The sequence below is a fragment of the Paroedura picta genome, chromosome 7 (assembly GCF_049243985.1).
Source record: "Paroedura picta isolate Pp20150507F chromosome 7, Ppicta_v3.0, whole genome shotgun sequence".
Lineage (NCBI taxonomy): Eukaryota > Metazoa > Chordata > Lepidosauria > Squamata > Gekkonidae > Paroedura > Paroedura picta.
Genome location: NC_135375.1, coordinates 54863980 through 54884791, shown reverse-complemented (window position 1 = coordinate 54884791; position 20812 = coordinate 54863980). Strand labels below are relative to the sequence as shown.

General features: G+C 41.8%; 1 protein-coding gene across 3 annotated transcripts in view; it reads right to left on the bottom strand.

Annotated features, from left to right (window-relative positions):
• The window catches only part of SRFBP1 (serum response factor binding protein 1), a 57382-nt gene that overhangs the window by 21958 nt on the left and 14612 nt on the right, over window positions 1-20812 (bottom strand). For all 3 annotated transcript variants that reach the window (XM_077344384.1, XM_077344381.1, XM_077344382.1), the window contains exons 2-3: window positions 10675-10763; window positions 9976-10048 (exon numbers count right to left, since the gene is read on the bottom strand). In XM_077344384.1, the coding sequence (XP_077200499.1) occupies window positions 9976-10048; window positions 10675-10763 (162 nt within the window). The remainder of the gene's footprint in view (window positions 1-9975; window positions 10049-10674; window positions 10764-20812) is intronic.

Sequence of the window (20812 nt, the reverse complement as noted above, 5' to 3'; positions counted from 1 at the left end):
GCTAAAATTTGGATGATGTATAAGAAAATATAAGTAAGGAAGAAGAAATTTTAACGCCTAGACAAAGCAATTTTGTTGCCTACAAACCAACATCTTCTTGGAACAAACAACCTGGATCAGTTTATTCACTGTTGTTTTTCTGTCACATTGTTTCAGTTTGGTTAAACAACACTGTACCAGTCACTGAGAGCCAACATATTATAGTGGTTAAGAACAGCACCTTCTAATCTGGTGAGCTAGGTTTGATTCCCTGCCTTCCACATGCAGCCACCTGGGTGACCTTGAGCTCATCACAGCCCTGATAATGCTGTTCTGCCCCAAACAGCCCTGTCAGAGCTCTCTCAGCCTTACGTACCACACAGGGTGCCTGTTGTGGGGAGAGGAAGGAAACAGTAAGTCATGTTGAGACTCATTCTGGTAGAGAAAAGCAGGATAATAAAACCAACTCTTCTTCCTCCTCCTCCTCTACATTTTGAGCATTACTTCACCTTTCAGTGTCTCAGTATCTCAACTGTGGGATGCTTTACAGTTTAGTAAATTCAGCAGTATGCATATATGTACAAAACTGCCTTACACCACGAGTCTTATCAAAATTAGTCAAAGTTAGTATTGGCCACCCTAATAGCGGGTCTCCAAAATCTCAAGGCAGATGTCTTTCATGTCTAGATTAGTCAGTAATCTAGATATGAATGAGTCAGTAATCTAGATATGAATCACTAGATATGTCAGTAACTGAACAGGGGATTAGGGATGTGCATGGAAGGGGTCTGGGGGGGGGAGTTTAAAGAAACCGTCAAACAGCTCAGGATCACCTTAAGTCAAGAGCCGAAAATTGTATGGTACATATGATATTTTTGACCTGTGGGCTGTGTATATGTCTTCAACCTTAATTTAAAAAAAAGCTGTGCACAATAAATGTTTATATAATTATAATTTTATAATCTACTCTTTAAATTAATTTTTCTCTCTTTTCCTTTGTTTATGTGGAGTTGGGCATCATCTGCATATTGATGATATCAAACTCCAAAGTCATGAATGATTTCTCCTAAAGGGTTTACAAAAAGATTAAAAGGCATGGGGGATAGAATTATGCCCTTTGGAAATCCACAGGATAGGTTCCACATTGATGAAACTGGCTTCAAATAGCAACACTCTGAATTCAATCCATGAGGAATGTTTTGAACCAGTTTAGTGTGCATCCTTTTGCCTTCAAATGCTGTAACAAGATAGTATGATCTACAGCAGTGGTCCCCAACCTGCGGGCCGCGGCCCGGTGCCGGGCCACGAAGGCCATGGCGCCGGGCCGCGGCTCCCTCTCCCCGCCCTTCCCCCCGCAGTAAAAAACTTCCCAGGCCGCAAGCTTGCGGCCCGGGAAGCTTCTTACTGCGGGAGGGCGGGGAGAGGGAATCGGGGCCGGGCCGCGCCCGTGCGGGTGCGGCTTGCGGGCGCGGCCCGATGCAGGGGCGCGGCCCGTTGTGTGGGCGCGGCTTGTGGGCGTGGCACGTGCGGGCCGTGGGCCGCGCCCCGATGCCCTGCCGGTCCCCAACCTCAGAAAGGTTGGGGACCACTGATCTACAGTATTAAAGCCTCAAGGAAGTTTAACAAAAGCTAGCAAAACTGTCTCTGTTGCATAGCCTGGGCCTGAAACCTGACTTATAAGGACCTGGAACAGATGAGTTATCCAAGAAGACCTGTTGGTCTGCTACTGCTCTCTCAGCCACTTTATTTTGTAGGGGCAAATTAGAGAAAGGATAATAATTAACCATATCATTTTTCTGATGGAATGTTTTTATTAAGTAGCGGGCAGATAATTAGTGTCCAAGGAAGAAAAGGTGGTTCTTATAAGCCCCTTTTCTCTACCCAAAGGTGTCTCAAAGTGGCTTACATTTGCTTTCCTTTTCCTCTCCCCACAACAGACACCCTGTCAGGTAGTTGAGGCTAAGAGAGCCCTGATATTACTGTCCAGTCAAAACTAGGGTTGGGCGCTTTGGCATCCGAAGCAGCTGTTCCCGCCTGAAGCAGCCAGCGTCGCCAGGGGAGAGGGGAGGTGTGGGTGCTGGCGTGCCAGTTGGTGCACCCACACAGGCGCAGAGCTCTGTGCCTGCACGCCGAACAGCATGCCAGCACCTGTGCCTCCCCTCCCCTGGCTGCTTCGGTCAACCCAGGTCAGAACAGCTTTATCAGAGCTGTAGTGAGCCCAATGTCACCCAGCTGGCTGCAGATGGGGGAGCGAGATACTAATTTATAACAGATGCTAAAGATTTGTTAATGCAGTCTTCACATGATTTTAGCAGATATGGTCAAGGATCCAGAGAACAAGCTTTCACCAATCTCAGGTGAGCCCAGACCAGTATGGCCTTGAAGGTAATTACCAGAACCTTTAGCCTGATCCGGAATTCAACTGGCAACCACCGTAACTGGTGGATGCTACAGTTGCAGAATAGTGACATTTCTTTGCAGCCATCACTGCCAATCTTTAGAATAATCTATCAGGTCACCCAATTCTGTGGAACAACAAGGGGCAGGTTTTCACCCTAATAAATGTATTGAGGAAACGGCTTCGGATCAAGGGTTACTCCCTCCCCCAATACTGTGGTCCCAATTCAAACAGCAGCCTATACAGATGTTTTACTGTTAAAGAAAATGTTGGAAGGTCTGTCCATGGGTCACCTACATAAAATATAGTTTGGCCCTTCATAAAAAAGTGAACATATGCACTGGAATATATCTGAGTCACATGTTTCTGATTGAAGCTGAGGTTATCTACAGAGTCTCAAAAAGCAGAGCAACATAAAACATCTGTAAAGGCCTGTTGAAGAATGCAGAAAGTTTCAGCTGGAAGGACTTCATTCAACATATGGAAAATATATCTAACCATCTTTCCTCTAAGGTGCAAGCACCAGAAGCAAGATAGTAATTTTGTGGGAATGTTAAAAGTAGTAGCTCTTTCAAACTACTCTTTAAAACTACTGCAGGAAAGTATCTCAGCTATCACACTGCAAAAACCATCTTCAGCAAAAGGAAGAAACTAGGTCATAACATCATTCACTGGGGCAATCAAAAAGGCCAAAATTATAATGCTTCAACATTCATTTCCTTAGAAAGCCCTTGGTTTTGAATGTCAGCATTTACTTGGGATAGTATCCTCTAATTTTGACTTGCAGCATATTCCAGATTATCTCCACCAAAATCACAATCGTTACAATTATGAGCAATAACATGTGTGATCGGACTGGTTATTTAATTTTAGGTAGTCACAATTCCAATGACATAAGGAGTGGGATGATTTCTGTCCTTGTCTCCTTTAAATAAATATAGGAACAGACTAGGAGTAACTAACTGTGCATGCAAACAGCTGCTATTTTTATTCTTTGGCACTTTCCTTCTCTTCAGTAAGAGACTGTGACTCACTGATAGATTGTGCTTGGCATACAGAAGGTCCCAGATGTAGTTAAGAAGATCAGGGTGATGTGAAAGACCTTCATCTGTGACCCTGAAGAGCCACTGCTGGCCAGACAATTCTGACTCAATGGATCAATGATCAACTAATTATAAGACACCAGTAATCATTCTCTACCTCCCCCTTATGATCATATTCACTAAAAAACCTAATGCTGTTGAGGAACATAGGACATCTCAATATGCCATGCAGTACGATAATGATGAAGGATAAAGAAAATAGCCCCTTTCCTTCAATCCTGTGTGAGCAGCACCTGAGCTTGTGGAATAAGCTTCATTCACACAGCATGGAGGGTGGTCCATTTGGCGGAAAACCCTGTTTGTGTTGCAGTTCCCTCCTGCCACACTATTCTAAATATACTGTCAACAGCAGCTTTTTTAAGGGGTAAAAGGGAAGGTAAGAAACATCTGCTGTTGTGAGCTCAGTACATTTACAGGCCCTACTCCACTACCAAAGCCCATTTTTAGGGAAGCAGTGAAAGAAGGCACAAAATGGCAGCAAAGATACCTTCCTTCTTTTGTTGCTACAGAAATAGAGATGTATAGAAGCAATTAGGAATGTGCAGAGTCTGCAAATTCAAAATGGTTTGTGTGAAAACAACAATTTGCACAAATATGTATATCAAATTCAAACTGGCATTTCAGATATCACCTTGCTGCTTAGAAGCATCCTGGTCACAAAACAAGCTTATATTGCTTAAAACATTCACATCACACATTAATTAGCATCGTGGAGGCCACACACCTCAAAATTCTGTGACAGTGGTACACACAGAACAGCTAGATGTTGTATGACCTATCACAACCACAATGTCTCAATCTGGAAGGCAACACTCTCCAGGACTTGTCATTAGGAGTTCTCTTCAAAAGGAGCATAGGTTCTTCTGGTGGATTGAAATCCAATCAGAAGTCCACTAGGACTAACACCATTTTCTTCCCCTGAAATCTATGGGCAATTTCTGAATCTGGCAGCAAATTTCATAGCAATATTGGTGTGCTAATACTGCTATTTCAAATGCCATTCAAAGTACAAGTGTTTACTAAATCCACCTTTATTTCCCATCCATACCTTCATCTGCTCCCACAATGGGAATAAATCATCTGATAAGTGTTATTTAGTCAGAGTCATTTTGGGGATGAATGGAACCTGGAACTGGAATCCTTGGCCATTGACGCCACACAGCCAATTCTGCCAAAACTTTTTTCTGATAGAACCGTACCATAAATTCTAGTCTGGCCCTGAATTCTCTTATTTCACAGCTACAGTACTTTAATCACTGCTCCACAACTATAGCACAACAGGGCTTGCTTACCCTGCTGCAAAGCATAGTAGAAAAAGACCCCTTCCCTTTAAAAGTCTGCTGCAAATCCATGAAATGTTAAGAAATATTTCACTTCCCCCCTCCCTTAGGAATTATGTAGGAAGCTTTCAACTCAACTTTTTAAATGGAATTTTGAATTTCAATTCCTTGGAAGTCTTCGCTAAACACATAAATTAAGCTCTTCTCTTGGAATCAGGTTTTAGATTCCTGGAACATATTTCACAGAACTCTAAAACACAAATAACACCAGGAACAGTTGTCCTGTTGTGAATGATGGGGAAAAAAAAACAGAATGCAAAGCAAATTTTAAAAAATTTATTTTTAGGCATAAGGCCAAACCATCTAGCTGTTCTGCATTTTATTAGCTCTTATTACTTAACATTTATGACATTGCTTCCCAAACTGAAAAGGCAATTCCATCTGCAAATCATGTTTTCTTATCTTAAAGCAACGCCATTCAATATTAAACCAATATAATACAGCATCATCACAAATTCAATTGGATCCCTGTCTTTGCAATAATTTATCTTCCTGGCACAGTAAAGGGTCTAAGAAGGAATAGACTGCAACTCAGAGCACTGTCACTCATTGCAAAGAAGCATTGTAAAAGCCACAAGATTTTCCAAGCCAAATGCATAAAGAGACCTCACAAATATCTTTTATGGAAAACACCTGTTAGTTTATTCAACTACCTTGGTATCGTGAATAGGAACAGGACTTCTAATCTGGAGCTGGGTTTGATTCCTTGCTCTTCCTCCATACGTAGCTAACTGGGTGACCTTGGCTTGCCATAGCACTGATAAAGCTGTTCTGACAGAGCAGTAATATCAGAGCTCTCTCAGCCCCACCTACCTCACAGGGTGTCTGTTGCAGGGAGAGGAAAGGAAAGGCAATTGTAAGCTGCTTTGAGACTCCTGGTAGGGAAAAGTGGCTTATAAGAACCTATTCTTCTTCTATTTCTGCACATTAGGTCAGAGGTTTCCCCACTCCCCAATAATCTTACATTTTTTCCTTTGATAAGCTTTTTATGGACAGCAGTGAAATCATGTGCACAAACACATACAGGCAACATAGCACAAACACATACAAGCAACAAAACAGAGAAGCCTGCCCCCCCCCCCCACTTCTAATTCTAGTGGATTGAATGGGTGTTTTGACATTGGCTGTATTTGGCTGTGACACAGTCAACTGATGTAACAGAATTTATTTTTGCTATATATTCCCTGTCATGTAAGAAGATCACAGTCTGACGAAGAGTGCTTGCACTCGAAAGCTCACACCCTGAATAAATCCTTGTTGGTCTTAAAGGTGCTACAGGACTCTGATTTTATTGTGCCCGCCCCCCTTACTGTGAGAACAGTGCATTGCTCTATCATTATGTGTGAGCATATGAACTCTGATTCCTTCATCCTTAAAATATAGCTGATCCTTGAGATCACGAGAACTGGATCCAAAAGGTCATTTCAGGTAATGGAAGAGTAGGTTTGGGTGATTCCTACTCCACTGTGAAGATACCTGCTTTTCCCTCAGACACTGCAAGATCCCTATAACCCCCCCCCCCCCCCCAGTGGCAGCATTTTGAGGAGCTCATTGAATTATGACGGGAACTGACAAAAGGTGTCCCTCTTGAAGTGCCACAGTGGAAAGTGATCTTCAGCTCCCACTTAAAGACTGAAGCATGATGCTAGTGTCCAGTCCTAGAGACAGAACTGGTGGCAGATGACAGAGAAGAGTCTATTACCTAAACAAGCAAAGGTCTAACTTGAGCTTATTAATTTCCCCCCTTCAGATATCTTTCTAGGATGCTTACTGCACTAGCGGTGCCAAGCCGGGCTGCTGCTGTTTGCAACAGGACAGTTTGCCTATGGGGAACCATTTTCAGCAGCACACTCCATCTGCCCTGGATTTCTGCCTCCAGATGAGGCAGTCGGGGTGGAAAGGTTCTGCCACATTGAAGGGGCCCTGTCGGGGTCATTTTTTTCTTGTTTAGGAAGCCTGGAAGGCCCAACTCTTCCCCTGCAGCATGGGCCTGCCCCACCAAAGGCCCTGTTGCTGCCTGGAGCAAAAAGGAAACATGAATATCCACGTTCCCTTGCCATGGGGCTACGGAAGGCCTGAATTGGGCCACACCTAGGACCGGCCCAACTCACCGCTGACTTCATGCAGAACCAGCAATTAGTCCCACCACTGGACAAGTGGTAAGGCGGGGCTAATTTTCAGTGCAGTAATGATAAGAGTTATTTGTTTATTGTCAGTGTACTTCACATTGATATCCTCTTAACATCTTGGCATTTTGGCTAAGATTGCATGTATCTATCTTCTAACAGCACCTAATTAAATAGCTTAATATAATATGGTATTCTTATCAGGTGAGCTGTTCCTAATTCTTTGACTACTTGTAGCTAAAATTGTACAGTGCACAAGGATAAATATCCCCATCATCCATAAAGTTAATAAATGGCACATAACAGGCTATTTCACTACAACAATGTTCAGAAAAAAAGGAAATATCGTAATTCAGTAGAATTGCTTGCCTCAAAAATTCAGCCCTAGAAATAACCGTTCAGACATCTTTTCATAGGCCCACTTGGTCTCTGTGTCCAATATAACAGCAAGTAAGAAAGTAAGTCAAGAAGATCAATCTGCCTTCAACAGTTGCCATGATTTAAAACATCATGAAGACAAATTTCAGCATGAAGAACTACTAGGATGTAAAAACACAAGTGTACATAGAAAACGAATACTATATATTCATATACAGAATATTCAGACCATTTTAACCAACCTCAAAATTTAATGAAGAATCCACGGTCCTTTGGGATAGGGTTCAGTGGCAAAAGCACTTGCTCTGCATGCTGAAATTCCCAGGATCAAATCCTAACGTCTCCAGTCAAAAACCTGAGACCTAGAGGACTGTTCAGAACAACATGGCTACTCACCTGCAGCCAGTCAGACAAAACTGACTTTGACAGATGACCTTGATTCACTAGCCTTCTACATGAGACCATTCTGTGTTTTGTCAACATATGTATAAGAGGAATGGTTACAAACATATGGGCTCCAACCTCTATTTCCACATGATTGTCAGCTCATTAAGTATGGCACCTATGTATGAAGCAAGTACAGGAATGTACCTCTGTGGTCACAAGCAATCAGAAAGTAGCATCCCCAGTCACTGGGAAATAGTGAAGGCATGTACTCATACGGAGGAATGGCCAGAGTGCTTGTATTCATTTTTGCTGATTGAACAAGCAGAAAGGTCATGTGTAAAGGACAGCTTTGTGTGTTCTTGGAACCTGTTTAGTCCTATCTGGTATTAATTCTGGTGCCAATTTGTTTAAAGAAAAAAAAAGTTGTTCTCATATTAGCACATAAAGTAAAATAATTCCTTAACAAAGAAAATTGTTCTCCCTTATTAACAAAGTCTCCTATGGCCATTTTTGATGTCTATGAAATAAATCACGCACAACGGAAGAAATAGCTAGGATCATAGCATTCCTTGTCTCCTTCCTGAATTTTAAAATAAGTGTTTTATATAGCTCTGGCAAAATGAACCTTGAAATATCCCAAAACATTTTTTTTGTTCCAATAGCTCCAAGAACTGCTGCAAACAATTAACCCAGTTTTTTGAATCCACGTAGCTGAAATTTTTAACCAGTGTCATTTTCTCACAGAGAAGGACATTTCTAGCTTTGAAGCTTGATCATTTGCCTACTGAATGGACTCACTAATTGTCTGGAATAAAAATCAACATACAATATTGAAAGAAAAGAGGTTTCTGTCAGGCCATATTAGTGCATTTTGAACTCTGAGAACAAATTTTCTGTTTAAACACATTCTTCTGTTTAACACACAGGAATTCCACCAAATATACACAATTCTACGGGATGAATCTTACAAATCTGTTCCATTACCAGCTACCCCTGCCATACAAGACGTCTTCTCCTAACCCAAGAGTCTCTTCAGAAAAAATGACTCTTGGGGGGAGGGGGGCTTGTTTTAACAAACAGAGGTGCAACTATTAGCAGAGACAATCCATGGGATCTATCTATTTGCCCATATACCCAGCAACAATTGTGAGCAGTTTACAGAATCTTCAAATTTTAAGAAGCTGGTGTGCTTTTAACATGTTTTCAGATAAACCTGCAGGAGGATATAAATAAAAGGAGTACTACTTATCTAAGCTTCCATGCTCCACAATTACAAGCTTTTAATTGAAATAATTTATATGGAATATTTTATGCTCCTTTTATACCTGTATCAGGATGCATTTCTTAAAGAGCCAACTCCATATTTAGTTACAAAAGGGCTGCAAACATATCCATTTTCAGGTACAGTACATGAAAACACTCAAAAAACCGGGGAAATATTATGCTTTTATAAAGTTCATGTTACCTGTAGTAAGTTTCTTCTAATTTTTGTTTACCTGGTGAAAGTTTCTGGTTTTGAAATTCTTCTAAGTGTTAATACACAATGCAAAATTATGGCCATCTGTTTATGATAACAGAACAAAATAGTATTCCTGCAGATTAAGCATAGGGCTAGACCTCAATAACAGTTCTTGTTAGTCTGTACAATATTTGTAATTCTTGAAGTCAAAGAAAAATCATCCTATAATTAAGCAGCTCATTAGTACCAAAATAATTCTGTTATACAACTGCCCGCCAGACGTTTTACAGCCTAGCCTGTAAATGCTAATGAATGCCCTGGCTAAAGAAGGAAAAAAATAGTTTGGTTTCAATCCATTTTGTTAGTTACTACTTCCACACACTAGAACAATGACAGAACAACCTAAAAATGCAACGATCTGGCAACTAGGAAGAATGATGTCAGCCTCTAGAATGGCCATCCGCAATTCCAACTAGCATGGACCCTTCACAGTAATAGTTTACAACAGGAATTAAAATTGGAGGTTTACAAGGTTGCTGGACAAAAGCTCAAGTTTAACTTGGCAATTTCTAAAGTCAAATTAATCTAGCACCTTGACAGTTACAGCACTAAACAAAAAAATCCAAATTTAAGAGTCTCCCATCAAGTTCATTCTGTTGCTTTCTCAGATGGTACACTGACAGCCAAGATTCAACCTACACAAATCTCAAATGAGTTTACAGAAGTACATTTCAAAAGAATCCTATGCACCTGTTTGTAATTTAAGCACAGTATGTGACAAATTCAAGGCAGATGCACATTTTACCTTCATAGAATGAATTTCTTCCAGTAACCTCTGTGCACGTTTATGATTTTTCAGTACCGCATCTTCAGTACCCCTGAATGAGAAATACAATTAACACCATTATAGCACATTTATTATGTTCCATATATCACGTTGTAAAAAGGCCATGCTACTGAATGCCAATAGCTTCCATTCCATTTTTGCCTCTGCTTATATATACATTTGTTGAGAACATGTTCATGCCTACCAAGAAGCAAGCTATAGTTCGTGAATGCCTATGTGAAAATCTTTAAGGAATCACAACAATGTTTTTTATTAGTGCTCATACACAGTAGTATTCTGTAATACGAGATTCTGTATCTTATGCAAATTTCAAATATTGCATCGTATACAAATTTGCTAGGAAGCCTTTGGCAAGCTATTTTCTCTCAGTGTCAGCTATCGGCACCATTACCTACTTATTTATGCATTTATACCCCAGCTGAATACACCCTTTCCTCATCTCAATACACCCCTGGCCCACACAGTTATTACTACACAGAAGTCCTGCTTCCCAGAGTCAAACGTGTATGCTGCAGGGAAGGAAAAGCAGAGATGTACTATATTTCTGATATTTTGTGTGTGAAGAAGCGCTAACTCAGAAATTAGTTACTGTGACACTGGATAGAACCACATTTTAAAATGAAATCCATAAAGGAAAAAAAAAAGAAAATAGCTCACTTTTTTGCTTTCAGTTTTGCAATGTGTCGAGTTAGCCTGCGGATTGTTAAAACTCTGGCCTTCTTCACTTCTCTTCTCATCTTCACAACCTATTTTTACAAATAAGAAAATATTATTTAAGTAACAAACTTGGCATTACATGAGCTTGAGGAACAGTTAGCCTCTTAAACGTCACAACATTGTTAAAACTCTGGCCTTCTTCACGTCTCTTCTCATCTTCACAACCTATTTTTACAAATAAGAAAATATTATTTAAGTAACAAACTTGGCATTACATGAGCTTGAGGAACAGTTAGCCTCTTAAACGTCACAAAATTCTACTTTAAAATTTTTGTTAAATTCCAAAAGGCTTACACAAACAGCCAGTAAAGGAACAAACCAACAGTTTAAAAGCATGTCTGGATTCTGAAAAGAAATAGACTATGAAAAAGTCAAGATATTCTGATGTAAGCATGTTTAATGTTCTTAGAGCTAGGCTAGGCTGCACAGTGAGACAGCTTGTATTTGTTATTGGTTCAGTTCTGTACCCAGTCACTGCCACAAACACACCAGTACTTTCTTCTAAACTTCCACCCCCCCCCGGAAACATCTTATTTCAGTTCACATCGTAAATGTCTTAAATCCTAAAGCAAATCCTCACACCTTCTTCAATACAGGTTCCATCCAGCATCACTTTAAGGACAAAAGCCAATTTTCCATCCTTATTTTTAATCCAATGAGTGATTATAGTGTGGAATTCACTGCCAGAGGATGTAGAGATGGACAAGGGAGCAGATGGTTTTAAAAGAGGATTATGCAGATTCACAAAGGGTAGAACTATCAGTTTGGCTCCTGGACTTGATGGCTAAAAGGAATTTCCACATTAAAAGGCAGTACAATTTGAGTCACAGGGCCAGAAAACAATGTATTTGGGAGTCCTTGGACTCTCTGCCCTATTTATGGCTCTCAAGAGTAACTCTCTATATAAGAAGGAAAAGTAGATTAGATGGACCACTGGTCTGATCAAGCAGACCTCATCTGTTTATAAGTGGTGATAATAGCAAGGAAACAGGGCAAAAGCTATTTTCCCTGTCTGGACATACCCAGTTTAAATTCATGCAGGGAATCCTGATTCATAGGGAACAAAGAAAAATATAGTTGTGTGTGTGTGTGTGTGTGTGTGTGTGTGTGTGTCTCCATGGTAGCAGAAGCGATAGCAAGTAATTAGGGCCCTTCTTAGGAGAAGCAGGGCTGGTCAGCAGCATATATATATACACACACACACACACACATACAAACACACACACACACACACACACAAACTTATCCATGGTTCCTCTATGAAACAGCCCTGGGGGTGGAACGTGTCCGACTGTCCAAGTTGGAATAGGGCCAATCAGAGTGCAGCCAGAAACACTGGCTGCACCCTGATTGGCCCAGCCCCTACAGCTCCTGCCCTCACTCCCTCAGCCATGCCAGCTGAGTCACAGAGAGACACACAGAGCCCTGGCAGACTGAACACGGGTCCTCATCCCCTCCTATCACTCCTGCTGTGAGTGAGGCAGAGACAGACATAGAGAGCTGCCCCAAGCTGCTGACCAGCCCTGCTTCTCTCCTAAGAAGGGCCCTAATTACCTGCTATCGCTCCTGCTGCCATGGAGACACACAGAGAGTCGCCCCTGCTGCGACAGAGGGAGAGACAGAGAGCGCAGCCCCAAGCTGCTGACCAGCCCTGCTTCTCTCCTAAGGGCCCTAATTACATGCTATCGCTCCTGCTACCATGAAGAGAGACACAGAGAGATCTGCCGCTGCTGCGATGGAGGGAGAGACAGAGAGAGCTGCCCCAAACTGCACACCAGCTCTCCTTCTCTCCTAAGAAGGAGCCCTAATTACCTGCTATGCCTCCTGCTGCGAGGCACACATGCAGCGAGAGGGAGAGAAAGAACGACACACACACACACATCTGCACCTCAGGTCCAAGCACATGGGAGGTACGAACCATCAAGAATTCTGACTGATGAAAAAAAAAGGGGGGGGGGAAGAAGCATGAGAACCCAAGAATCCCTCATGTTGCTTTATGTAATGGCAAATCATAGTTTGGCAGGATAACTTAAGTGTCAAAATCTTCATGACATCATTTAAGCTTCTGATTCTTCAATTAAAAGGCCTCGGGTGGGGGAGGTGCATATGGGAATCCTACTTCAAACTGAAAGAAAAAAAATGAATCAGCCTTTCCAGGGATGCTTTAGTTGATGTGAACAAAAAGCTCAGAAGGTATAATAAAAAAGAAACAGGCATATGCAAAGCCCACAATTTAAGGAATCATAGCAGATAATTATATATTCAAGCATATATATATTTAGCTTCTTATCCAATATTTAATTTATTTTTTTCTAGCACTATGTGATACAGTAGTATATTTTTAGGAACCAAGAGTCAACTAATTGCTGATCCGAGAAAGCAAGGTTACGGAAAGTATACTCTTTGCAGTAGGTGCACAGCAACATTTTAAGGTATCTACTAGTCACAGATCACTGGGCCTCCTGTACAGTACTATCTAGCACAGCCTTTTTCAATTTATTTTAGCGTTGAGAAACCTCTGAAACAGTCTTCAGGCTTCAAGAATGGTGCAATCATGCAGAATATAGTTATAGGCAGGAAGGGATGTACTAGTGTTTGTCTCATGGCCCTTTCTTGCATACCCAGGGAACTGCTGATTGCCACTGTGGGATGTAGGTGAATTTCCTTCAAGGCAGGTTGGATCCTGGAGATTTTTTTTGGGGGGGAGAGATCACTTGGACATGAAATTGGGGTCACTGTGGGAAGTCAGGTAGTTATGAGTTCCTGCATTCTGAAGGGGGCTGGACTAGATGACCCTGGAGGCCTCTTCCAATTGTATGATTCTAAGCATAGTTGTGTACATGGCCCTCCACTTCCCACCTCCTCCAGGGCCATTAATGGCTGCTTTGGGAGATGGGTGGGTCAACATGACCATAAAGGTAAAGGTATCCCCTGTGCAAGCACCGAGTCATGTCTGACCCTTGAGGTGACACCCTCTAGCGTTTTCATGGCAGACTCAATACGGGGTGGTTTGCCAGTGCCTTCCCCAATCATTACCGTTTACCCCCCCCCCCCCCAGCAAACTGGGTACTCATTTTACCGACCTCGGTAGGAAGGCTGAGACAACTTTGAGCCAGCTGCTGGGATTGAACTCCCAGCCTCACGGGAAAACCTTCAGACAGCATGTCTGCTGCCTTACCACTCTGCGCCACAAGAGGCTCTTCCTCTTGACCATAACATCCAATAAATGTTACATGACGATAACATTACCATGTTACATGACCATAACATCCAATAAACACATACATACATTATGTATATTTAACTCATACATAAATTAACTCCCACCCATTCAGGAAACCCTTCCAGGGCAGTAAAAAAAAAAAAAAAAAGGGTTTCAGGAAACCCTGGTTGAGAACCCTGGTCTAGCAGAACAGGCAGTGATTTTCAGAAGATCAGGCAGGGGGCTTTCTCTTCCTGCCTGGTACAGATGTTTTGTGTGTGTTTTTTAATTTTAGTTTTTATTACAAGTTTTTAATTACATAAAAACCAGAAATAAAAAGAAAAAAACTGACTTTTAAAATAACATAAAAACTGGGAAGAAAAAAAGCAATAGAAAGAATAGACATTAAAAAGTCTTTAAAATACAGGTTGGTCTTCATTTATCATACCCATTAAAATACATTGTTGTTGTTGTTAGGTGCAAAGTCGTGTCCGACCCATCACGACCCCATGGACAATGACCCTCCAGGCCTTCCTGACCTCTACCATTCCCCGGAGTCCATTTAAATTTGCACCTACTGCTTCAGTGACTCCATCCAGCCACCTCATTCTCTGTCGTCCCCTTCTTCTTTTGCCCTCGATCGCTCCCAGCATTAGGCTCTTCTCCAGGGATTCTTTCCTTCTCATGTGGTGGCCAAAGTATTTGAGTTTCATCTTCAGGATCTGGCCTTCTAAGGAGCAGTCAGGGCTGATCTCCTCGAGGACTGACCGATTTGTTCGCCTTGCAGTCCAAGGGACTCGCAAGAGTCTTCTCCAGCACCAGAGTTCAAAAGCCTCAATTCTTTGAAGCTCGGCCTTCCTTATGGTCCAACTTTTGCAGCCATACATTGCAACTGGGAATACCATAGCCTTGACTAAACGCACTTTTGTTGGCAGGGTGATGTCCCTGCTTTTTAGGATGCTATCTAGATTTGCCATAGCTTTCCTCCCCAGGAGCAAGCATCTTTTAATTTCTTTGCTGCAGTCCCCATCTGCAGCGAACTTGGAGCCCAGGAAAATAAAACCTGTCACCACCTCTATTTCTTCCCCATCTATTTGCCAGGAATTCAGAGGGCTGGATGCCATGATCTTTGTTTTCTTGATTTTGAGTTTCAAGCCAACTTTTGCACTCTCCTCCTTCACCCGCATCAACAGGCTCTTTAGTTCCTCTTCGCTTTCTGCCATTAGGGTGGTATCATCTGCATATCTGAGGTTGTTGATATTTCTCCCTGCAATCTTGATCCCAATTTGTGACTCATCTAACCCCGCCTTTCTCATGATGTGCTCCACATACAACTTAAATAGGCAAGGCGACAGTATACAGCCTTGCCGAACTGCTTTCTCAATTTTGAACCAATCAGTCATTCCATGCACTGTTCTCACTGTTGCTTCTTGACCTGCATACAAGTTTCTCGAGACAGATAAGATGCTCCAGTATTCCCATCTCTTTAAACACTTGCCACAATTTGTTGTGCTCCACACAATCAAAGGCTTTAGCATAGTCAATGAAACAGAAGTAAATGTTCTTCTGGAACTCCCTAGCTTTCTCCATGATCCAGCGTATGTTGGCAATATGATCTCTAGTTCCTCTGCCTCTTCAAAATCCTGCCTGTTCTTCTGGAAGTTCTCGGTCCACATATTGCTGGAGCCTAGCTTGTAGGATTTTGAGCATACCTTTGCTAACATGAGAAATGAGTGCAATGGTGCGGTAGTTTGAACATTCTTTGGCATTGGCCTTCTTTAGGATTGGAATGTAAACTGACCTTTTCCAATACTGTGGCCACTGCTGAGTTTTCCAAATTTGCTGGCATATTGAGTGTAATACTTTTACTGCATCGTCTTTTAAGATTTTGAATAGTTCAACTGGAATGCTGTCACCTCCACTAGATTTATTGTTGCTAAGGCTTCCTAAGGCCCATTTGACTTCACATTCCAGATCTGGCTTCAGGTCAGTGACTACCCCCTCGTGGTTATCAGGGATGTTAAGCTCACTCTCGTATAGTTCTTCTGTATAATTTTGCCACCTTTTTAAACTCTCTTCTGCTTCTGTTGGGTCCTTACCATTTTGGTCCTTTATCATACCCATCTTTGCATGAATTGTTCTCTTCATATCTCCAATTTTTTTGAAGAGATCTCTGGTCCTCCGTATTCCCTGACCTGGAAATCACAGCTGGTACAAAATGCAGCTGCTAGGGTCTTCATAGGAACATCTGGAGGACAATTTGGTGAGCCAAGGAAGTCAGCATGGATTTGTCTCCAACAGGTCCTGTCAGACCAACCTGGATTCATTTTTTGACCAAGTAACTCTTGTGGCGCAGAGTGGTAAGGCAGCCGCCTGAAAGCTTTGCCCATGAGGTTGGGAGTTCAATCCCAGCAGCCGGCTCAAGGTTGACTCAGCCTTCCATCCTTCCGAGGTCGGTAAAATGAGTACCCAGCTTGCTGGGGGGTAAACGGTAATGACTGGGGAAGGCACTGGCAAACCACCCCGTATTGAGTCTGCCATGAAAACGCTAGAGGGCGTCACCCCAAGGGTCAGACATGACTCGGTGCTTGCACAGGGGATACCTTTACCTTTACCTTTTAACAGGTTTGCTGGATCGTGGAAATTCAGCTGATGTCGTTTACTTAGATTTTAGTAAAGTTTTTGATAAGGTTCCCCATGATGGTGGATAAGTTGAAGGACTGCAATCTGGATTTTCAGATAGTTAGGTGGATAGGGAATTGGTTAGAGAACCGCACTCAAAGAGTTGTTGTCAATGGTGTTTCATCAGACTGGAGAGAGGTGAGTAGTGGGGTACCTCAGGGCTTGGTGCTCAGCCCGGTACTTTTTAACATATTTATTAATGATCTAGATGAGGGGGTGGAGGGACTACTCATCAAGTTTGCAGATGACACCAAATTGGGAGGACTGGCAACTACTCCGGAAGCTAGAGACAGAGTTCAACGAGATCTGAACACAATGGAAAAATGGGCAAATGAGAACAAGATGCAATTTAATAAAGATAAGTGTAAAGTTCTGCATCTGGGTCAGAAAAATGAAAAGCATGCCTACTGGATGGGGGATATGCTTCTAGGTAACACTGTGTGTGAACGAGCCCTTGGGGTACTTGTGGATTGTAAACTAAACATGAGCAGGCGGTGTGATGCAGCGGTAAAAAAGGCAAATGCCATTTTGGGCTGTATCAACAGGGGCATCACATCAAAATCATAGTCCCATTGTATACAGCACTGGTGAGACCACACCTGGAGTACTGTTTGCAGTTCTGGAGGCCTCACTTCAAGAAGGACCTAGATGAAATTGAAAGGGTACAGAAGAGAGCGACGAGAATGATCTGGGGCCAAGGGACCAAGCCCTATGAAGATAGGTTGAGGGACTTGGGAATGTTCAGCCTGGAGAAAAGGAGGTTGAGAGGGGACATGATAGCCCTCTTTAAGTATTTGAAAGGTTGTCACTTGGAGGAGGGCAGGATGCTGTTCCCGTTGCAGAGGACAGGACATGCAGTAATGGGTTTAAACTTCAAGTACGATATAGGCTAGATATCAGGAAAATAATTTTCAGAGTCAGAGTAGTTCAGCAATGGAATAGGCTGCCTAAGGAGGTGGTGAGCTCCCCCTCACTGGCAGTCTTCAAGCAAAGGCAGGATACATACTTTTCTTGGATGCTTTGGGCTGATCCTGTGTTGAGCAGGGGATTGGACTAGATGGCCTGTATGGCCCCTTCCAACTCTATGATTCTATGACCATATATAGTTTTGTTGACCCATCCACCCCTCTCAAAATAGCAATAATGGGCCTGGAGTGGATGGGAAGGGGAGGAGGGGCCCCAAGGCATGTGTGTACACAGCTATACTTCCCAACCATATTCTGCATGATTTCTCAATGGTAAGAAGGGGGTTTCTCAAAGGTAAGAAATGTTGAGAAAGGCTGTTTTAAGATGAACTGGGATTGAAAGAATTAACCCTTCCCCCCTATGAAGATAGATTTAAGTGGGTAAATGGTTTGTGGTTCCAGCATCTAAGGTGATCAGGAAGGTGTCAAGGCAAATCCCTCCCCAAAAAACAGGCATGCACAAAAGGCAGTCAACATCTTGGGCGAAGTGGCCTCATCTTTATTGGTTACTGCTGAAGGAGCCGTGATGCAACATAAGGGCAATGGGAGAGAACCATGAGATGGCAGAATGTGGGACTCCACGTTTGGATAGAGTACTGTGTGGTTCCTTCTGCCACTTGGAGTGAGGGCATGCCCCCTGAGTCCTCATCCCCAAATCCCTTAAAGGGTTTCTAAAGCTGGGGGACAGTTGCCCCCCAGTTGGGAAGGCCATAAAGGCATAGAGATGTCCCCAGGCATTTACACAGCCTAGCTACTGGAGATCCAGTGGCTAAAACATCATTATCCTCATCCTGCTCCCCCTAAACAGGCCCCAGATATATCCAAGTGCTTGCTTTTGAACATAAATGGATTTTCTCCCAGAGCAGCTTGGTTTCCCAACAGGGGCTATTATGTACATACAGGCTTTCATTGAAGTCAACACGTTGACTCTTTTAAATTATTATTTAAAATTGTCATGTTTATGCCTGATACTGCAATTTCCTCGATACGATTACGCATTTGAAAGATTTATGACATCAAATCCTTAAAGGGGGTCACTTCCTCCATTGTGCTAGATGCTCATTGGCAGACCATGGTCAGCTGCAATGTCACCTGACCAGCACTTTGGTACATGCTGCTGGCATTCATGGGAATTGTAGTTCATGGTCATGGAGACCTCAACAAGAAATTTACATGGAGTAACACAGCCTTTTGAATGCCAACACTACAAACTTTCCCCTTCAGAGGTATGCTGTTCTTTATAGAGAGTGGATTGAAATGCCTCTGAAGGAATGAATAAATTAATTTCTTCTGGTGAATCCGACCTAAGATTCTGATTATCTTGCCTAATTAGGTCCAAAATAGCATTGAAAGAAGGCTTAAGTAATATGATCTATGATCTGGGAGGGCCCATATCCAACCTGTGCTGAGGCAGCTGCATCAGTTGCCAGTTGTGGCCCAGATCAAGTTCAAGGTTTTTGGTTTTCACCTTCAAGGCCCTTCACAGTCTGGGCCCCACATATCTGAGGGACAGCCTGTTGCTCTATGTCACCCACAGGGCTTTACACTCTGTGGGAACTGATATATTGGTGATTCCCAGACCTAGAGAGGCACGGCTGGCCTCAACCAGGGCCAGGGCTTTTTCAGTCCTGGGCCTGACATGGTGGAATGAATTCCTGGGTTAGCTGCAGGCCCTGCAGGAGCTTTCTGCTTTCCTCAGGGCCTGTAAAACAGAACTCTTCCACTAGGTCTATGGTTGAGGCCAGGGCAGTGAGGAAGATCATGCCTCCCCTCCCCAGGGCTAGCGTCAGCTAGGGCTTCCCTCTACGTCCCCTATAGTGAGTTATTAGATTGCTGGGTGGGGGATCAAGTTATTTCAAGATCATTTAGTTTGCTATGCTTTTACCGTGTTTATTGTATTTGGAATGTCCTTTTAATGGGGGTTAATAGGTTTTTACTGAGGACTTTATGACCCGCCATGAGCCATTGGAATGGAAGTGGTGGGATAAATCACATAATAAATAATTTTTAAAAATACATTTTACAAAATCTGTTTGTTGTCAAATACTGCCTATACAACAGTCTATAAAAATTATTTTAAACTAACACACATTGTAAATTGAATCCCCTTATTCCACATTCTTTCCCATTGATCCATTTGTACATTATACCCAAAATTTCTATGCCACTTAACTATACGTTCCTTTAGTTGTTCATCTTCTATCTCAAATTTCAATAAAATCTTGTACATTGTTATAATTACATGATCATAATTTGTACATAGTTCAGTTTCAAAAACATTTTTAGTATTATCAAAACCATACATTTTCTTATCCATTTTAAATCTTACTACTAATTCTACATAAAAGAACCATTGACAGTCATAACCTTCTCTTAACATTTCTCTTGATTTCATCTTAAATTCTCCTTACGAAAATATCAAAATATCTTGGTAAGTTAACCATTTGTCTCTCAAAATCATTTCTAAAGGCTTCTTGTGTAGATATCCATAGAAGAATGTTAGTATAGAACCTTTTCCTATTCTTATTCCAAATTCTCAACAATGCAAATTATTATTTTTAAATTAAACATTAACTTTTATCTTATCGCACCACAAATATCTATGCCATCTGAATCTTGCATCATGACCTTCAAGTTCCAACAATCGTTCATTTCTCAACATTATCCATTCTTGTAACCAAGCTACATGCTTCATAGAATTATTTCAAATCTGGTACATCCAAACTCACTCTTTTTTTTTTGCATCTTGTGATATTTTAAATTTTACTCGGTGGTTCTTCTCTTGCCAAATAAATTTTACATGACTTTTTGCCATTGCTTAAAAGATACATCTGGTGTTATTATAGGTACAGTCTGGAACAAATATAACAGTTTGGGTAATACATTAATTTTAATCACTGCAATCCTCCCCCAAAGGTAAATCTCAATTTCTCCCATTTTAACGTCTTTTTAGATTCTATACCTTTACATAATTATTTTGGAAAAGCATACCATTATTGTTTGTCAATGTAATACCCAAGTATGTTACCCTAAATTCCACTTGGAAACCTGTTTTATGCACAATTTTTTGTTGATCTTCCATATTCATATTCTAAACAAAAAAAATTATTTTTATTTTTAACCCTGCTAGAGTGCCAAATTCTTTAAATTTTGCACTAATAGCTCTATTCTATGTAGTGGTTCTTCCAGCATTATGACTAGATCATCTAAAAAGACTTTTGGTTTATAT